This window comes from Anoplophora glabripennis, unplaced genomic scaffold (assembly GCF_000390285.2).
Source record: "Anoplophora glabripennis isolate ALB-LARVAE unplaced genomic scaffold, Agla_2.0 scaffold254, whole genome shotgun sequence".
In the NCBI taxonomy this organism is placed as follows: Eukaryota; Metazoa; Arthropoda; class Insecta; order Coleoptera; family Cerambycidae; genus Anoplophora; species Anoplophora glabripennis.
Window position 1 is genome coordinate 4,705 of NW_019416482.1, and position 5,925 is coordinate 10,629.

At 32.5% G+C, this 5,925-nt stretch overlaps 2 protein-coding genes across 5 annotated transcripts; one reads left to right on the forward strand and one right to left on the reverse strand.

Moving 5' to 3' along the window:
• The first annotated feature begins 507 nt into the window (after window positions 1-507).
• On the forward strand, window positions 508-1,617 carry LOC108908127 (DET1- and DDB1-associated protein 1). Of its 2 annotated transcripts, none has more exons than XM_018712053.1 (4): window positions 508-694; window positions 753-891; window positions 948-1,015; window positions 1,110-1,617. In XM_018712053.1, the coding sequence occupies exons 1-4, from the start codon at window positions 692-694 to the stop codon at window positions 1,227-1,229; spliced, it is 330 nt and encodes a 109-aa protein (XP_018567569.1). In that variant the 5' UTR covers window positions 508-691; the 3' UTR covers window positions 1,230-1,617. The 2 variants fall into 2 exon arrangements, with proteins under 2 accessions (XP_018567569.1, XP_018567570.1); XM_018712054.1 differs by having other exon boundaries at window positions 509-694; window positions 948-1,009.
• A 426-nt stretch (window positions 1,618-2,043) lies between these two features.
• On the reverse strand, window positions 2,044-5,722 carry LOC108908126 (DNA methyltransferase 1-associated protein 1). Of its 3 annotated transcripts, none has more exons than XM_018712052.1 (9): window positions 5,592-5,722; window positions 5,300-5,510; window positions 5,074-5,243; window positions 4,805-5,023; window positions 4,659-4,754; window positions 4,408-4,605; window positions 4,075-4,216; window positions 2,539-2,693; window positions 2,044-2,484 (listed from the first exon to the last, which is right to left on the reverse strand). In XM_018712052.1, the coding sequence occupies exons 2-9, from the start codon at window positions 5,505-5,507 to the stop codon at window positions 2,374-2,376; spliced, it is 1,299 nt and encodes a 432-aa protein (XP_018567568.1). In that variant the 5' UTR covers window positions 5,508-5,510; window positions 5,592-5,722; the 3' UTR covers window positions 2,044-2,373. The 3 variants fall into 3 exon arrangements, with proteins under 3 accessions (XP_018567568.1, XP_018567565.1, XP_018567567.1); XM_018712049.1 differs by having other exon boundaries at window positions 4,075-4,228; XM_018712051.1 differs by having other exon boundaries at window positions 4,075-4,228; window positions 5,672-5,689.
• Window positions 5,723-5,925: the final 203 nt, after the last annotated feature.

The window sequence follows — 5,925 nt, forward strand, 5'->3', positions numbered from 1 at the left end:
GTGTGTGTGTGTGTGGGTGGGTGGGTGTGTAAGTGTTAGTCGTGTGGGGATGCCCCCTTACGGGGGCGTACGTGTCTTTTGGTGTATTTGTCTGTCTGGTATATTGTTTGTCGGGGGTCGCAATTTGAAAGAAATGTATTTTAAAGTAATGCAAATAACTGATAAATAAGTAAAAACTTACCTGGGCATAACCCCTGGACAGGTGCCTGCAACAAAGATGCCGACGGCCTCTGTGCTTAGCCGGGGATTAGGTCGGTGATTAAAAGGAAAGAAAGGGATTCTTTCCAGGTAGCCTTAATAAAGGCAGGTAGATTTTGCTCGTTGCAATCACTTCACCTCACAAACAAACACGTCCGCTCAGCTCGGCTGTTCGCACTGAACTGCTCAATAGTGGTAGGTCTATTATATATTTTGTGGTAGTAGGCAAGGAGTGAGAAAGGATATAAATATCCTTGGGTGTTGGGTGCATGGCAACTATAGTTGGGTGGTAGGTGCTGTTTATTGATATTTGTTTATTTTCATTTGCAATGTTGCCAATATGAAGAAAATTCTTTAACTGGCTTTTGACATTTGTGGTATTTTCACATCACAATTCTCGTCTTTATTGATATTTTTTTCGAGTAAAAGTATTTCCTTTAATGGAAATTTCCCTGTAAGATTTTGCAAAGAAAAAGTTCTGGTCTCAGCAACAATGGTAAGAAAAGTCGTATGTATTAGGTATAAGTTAATCGCACAAAATTATATGATTTCAGTCCGTCGCTCAGTTTTTGGAGGGCTTACCTTCCTACAATGAGAATAATTTTACAAAATTTCATGTGGACACAAACAGTAGATCGCCTTTGAAAAGGCCATCAGTATATATCCCCACAAAAGATTATCCTTCTGAGCAGAGTAAGTTTCAAGTAGGTAAATGTAGGTAGGAAAACATTTTTATTATTCTTTTTCAGTTATCGTAACAGAGAAGACTAGTATACTACTAAAATATATGCAGCAACATTGGGATAAAAAGGTAAATGTAAGTGTTGTATTTTTATTTCACTAAGTTGTCAATTCCAGTGACTTGACAGTGTTAATTAAATATTTGTTTCATAGTTAAATTTTTATTTTAGAGTTCAGTTAAGAAACGTGACGTTCCTCCTCAATCAGAGGAGCCTGCGAGGAAAAGGCCAAGGACAGAATGCAGTAGGGATAATTCACGTGACAATGTAAGGACCCTGAATGACTTTTGAGTTTATAATCGGGCAACCCCATCTGAGAAAAATCTCTTCCATGTGCACATTTTTTTTACTCGTCTTTTTTTATATGCCGCTATTTGTATTTAATTATATTTAAGATTTGTTATTTGTAATTCCTTTTCAATTTTAAGTTATTGCTGGACTTTTAACCGTCTCATGAAATCGGTGTACCCTAAAATTGAGGTTCATAAACCCATGTAGTAGGAGTATTCCCACGTTTTGTAAGTTTTTGGTTGTAGGTCAATTTAAATTTTCAGTTTGTATAAATTCAAAATATATGAATATATATGTAATCCATACATTACTCTTAGTGTGCATGTATTTTTCCATAAGAGTATTATTTGTTTTGTATTTAAATAAAGGAATAAACGTGTTAATGTAATTCTTGACTTTTGTGATTGAACAATTTTTTTTTTTTTTTTGGAAAACAAATAGCATCCAGTTTTACCAAATTTACTTTCTCTTGGGTAAATCTATTGATTTCACGTTTGAACTACTTTTTATTCAAAATGTGAATTATAAATTATGGTAAAATTTTACAAGGGAAACAAAATGAAAATTTTGAAATTATAAATGTGTTTATATCTACTTTTTTTTAAATAAATCTTTATTTTCATTCTTGAAAAAAAAATTTTCCGAATTTAATCCTCTACAATTTCGCAAATGTTTAAAATGTCATTCTGTAACACCCTGTATGATCAAAGATTTATCCGATTTTCGATTTTTTTGATTGTCAGTAAAAGTTGTCTTTAGAAACAGTTTATCTCCTTAATGACTATGATTAATTAAATGATATTAACAAACTCAATGAAATAATTATTATCAGATTTTATTTTTAAGTAAAAGTGGATTTCTTACATTTTATTCTCATTTAATACACCAACTACAGCTAATATTTATATGTACAATTTTTTCTCAAGCCTACGTTATTACGGAAAAAGCTTTTCCGTCCCACTTGGGAGCAACAAATGTAATGAAAAAGGTTTCTCTTCATAAACATGGACAAAATTTGTAATTTTCTTCATCCAACTCAAGATAAATGCTACAAATAGTAGAGCTACTTATGGTGGCCTTAAATTCATCACTCTATTTACAAAACCGAAATACTGCGTCTTCCTTATATCCGTAACCTTAGTAGCTAGGTATTCGATGGGGTTCCTGGAGACCCAACAACGTCTATAATTTCGCCTGTTCCCACTTTGGTATCAGTTTCGTTATTCGACAAAAGCTGGGGTGGTATGACTAAAGTCTGAAATCAGATAAATATTAAATGAAAAGAAGTAAGTAATCCAACAATGGTTACTTTTCCAGGATTTAGGGCTTCATATTGATGTCTCAGAGACTGCAATTCGTATTCACAGGTACCCAGCGCAGTCTTAAGTTCCATCAGTAGTACCATGTCGCTTCTTAACTCGTTAAAGTGCTGGCAGATGTCTTCCGTTGGTGTTGGGTTCAGTTCTATAAAGAGTTAATAAATCTAAATTGTACTGTAAAACTATAATCATTGAAATTAATAAATGTTATGAACCAATACTTCCGATAGATATTTGCTGTTAGAAATATATTTTTTGAATATATATATTTCATATTTTATAATAACACCCAGTATAACTAGATGCTCAAACAAAAATGCTAATATATATTCTGAAAAATCTTTAAATTTCCCTAAAAATGATCCCTGATCCATATAGTCCACAGTACAAGCCCTCTCCCCACCCCCCCACCCCGGAAAGTTGATTTCCACATACATTATGACTCGTGAGGGTGTTTGACAAGTCTACCACACTTTTTCTTTGCGACTTTTCTGGATTTCTCCGCTTTTCAACTCGGAAAAGTTCAAAAACATGTCAATTTCCCGGGGTCCTGAAAAGTCAAGACCATACCTTTTTTTTTAGCTTAAGTTACTGGAAATTTTATTGCAAATGCCGACTTAAATTTGTCCGACAGACATTCTTCCGACATTGACGTGTCTACCGGCCGAAACATGCCAAAATGATAGGGTATTGAAAATCAATTACTACATAGGTAATTTTTAGTATAATTAATTAAGTCAAAAAGTATTGTTGTCCAACAAATTTCAAGCCGCGTTTTTTCAGTCCGACAGCTGGAAATCGGAATTTTCACGGGGTATGATAAATTGATTACCACATAATCTATATACCATATATCTAATTTAAATTTTTTCCACTTTTAATTTTACTGTACAAAATAGTGATATGTGTCCGACGATTTAATGTCCGCAAATTATTAAAAAATCAATAAATCAATAATCGTGATGAAATTTAATTTTTTCACTCCAAAAATTTATATTTATAAATGGTTATTATTATTATGTAAATTATTATTTGTTTCAAATAAATAATTATAATGTTGCTTATTTTATGTTTAAAAATTTAAAAGTTATAAACAAATTAAGTTATTTTTGAGACGATTAATAAATACAAAATTCAACGTATTCAAACTATTTTCTCCTATAATACTTTAAAAGTACCTGCCTCATGTTACTTTTACGAGTAGTAGCAACTATAACAGGTTTAGTAGTAAACCAGTAGTAGTAAGCCAGAAAAATTTTTTGTTTTTTTTTTTAAATCAAACATTTTTTTGTCTATCTGATCACAGTTCACTTTGGTTTGGATTTAGTTGGATCAATTGGATCGAAAAGTTTTATTCTAACCTCAATATTTTTATAGTTATAGTTGCATTTTAAATATTGTTTATTTTTATATGAGGTATGTGTTTTTATATTTTAATATAGTTTTTTCCATACCAATTACAAGTTTACAAATTTGTATAAGAATATAAATTAATCTAAAAAAAAATATTTTTTCCATTTTCTTACCTAGTCCCATTTCTTGGAGTATTTGCTCCACACCCTTCGACTTCTTTTGGCCTACATTAGCTGGCAGCTTCATCCTTTGAGACCTCAACGATACACCGCTATTCTTATAGTCTGGAAATTTGATTCCTGCGCTCTCTAGAGCCTGTAAAATGTGCTGCTCAAAGAAAAGCAAATTTCTTAATATACTACCTCAAAAACTCTGTCAAAGAACACACTCACAATAATTTTTCTATGATTTCTTGATGTATTACAAAGTTTTGGTCAAAAGCTAGTATGGCAACGACAGTTATTTTGCTAAGGTCTTGGTACCAAAATAAAAATAAAAATCCTTACATTTGTGTCTATTCTGGAAGGTCTTGTAGGATTCGTTATTTTCTTCTTGGGCAGCTTTTTGTCAGTTTTCCTTGGAGTCTCATTTTGATTATCGGCTTGACTAATCAGTTTCTGTAAATCTTGAGTTTTGCGTTCCCTCTCCTTTTTACGGGCCTCTATTTTCTTCAATTCGCCAAGCAGGAATTGTTCCTCCTCGATCTAAAACAAATATTTTAAGGCGCTGAAGAAATTTATACACTGTATTAGCATACCTGTTCTGGTTTTCTTTCGTACAATTTTTTTAGCTGTTCTTTTCGTCTACGTTCATGATCTGCATCGTAGGTATAAATTTTTTTTTCACCATTTAACTATAAATCAATGACTTTAGTAGTGCTGGGAATCAACTCTTATTGCTTACCTTAGCGAGAATACCACATATTTTGTAGTACCGCTCTTTTAAGTCCTCTACAGATCGTTTAGAAAATTTTTCAGAATCATATCTGTCAGACATTATGATAAATCTTAAATCAAATCTATGGGCAAGGTCCATAAGATGGTCTGTTTCTTCTTTCGTCCAACCCTCGCATACCAGATGTTGTTGATATTCTACATCTGTATATGTTGGTAAGTCGACTTTCTGAAAAAACATTAATTAAAAAACATCAAAAAGAGAAAAAATCTACATACCTTATTAAACTTGGCAAATGGGTATTCTTTTGGTTCATCAGATGGCCTCCTCCAGTGATGAAATGTGGCATTATCGGTTCGTGCTGGATTTGTGAATGCCATCCATTTCCATTTTCTTGGTTTCCGCATTCCCAATTTAATTTTCGTCTGTTTATATCCGTTGTTACCAACTGAAGTGGTGATATCATAAAAAGAATGAGAAACACTGAAGTTATGGAATACTTACTTGTATCTGATGGGAATAGAGGAGGCGCATCTTTGTTGTCATTGTATAATAAAGCAAAAACTTCTCTGTGCATTCCTTCTGGACGTTTTGGAACCTTCGGAGCTGTGGAGGCTCGTTTTTTCGATTTATCAGCCCCTAAGATAGTTTCTCTTGTTATTTCTGGAGTTGGAGGCCTCTCCAGTTCCATAATATCTCTTACGTCTGCCATTTTCTGTAACAAACGATTTTAAAACATTAGCAAATATCGTACAATGTTAACAAATATAACTAGCAACAACTAACAAAAACTCACTTCGATAATAAAGTATTGTAATACAAATATTTATGAGTTATTTTAGAATTTTAGAAATGTAAATAAAACTTTACGGACACCTCAAATGTTAATTACTTTACGGACACCTCAAATGTTAATTGTTAAGCTTTTTGACATTTGTCAATTGACAATTGAAATTAATTCTGATCTGACATTCGACATTCTCTACCATTAACCATAGATTCAAGATATTCCTCTAGTATTTAATCATAGACCATAGCATATTCAACATAGACAGATTTTAATTTCAATTATTTTGGCGCCATAAACCTAGAAAAAATCTAAACAGAGTCATCTGCGTATACCGGCGACT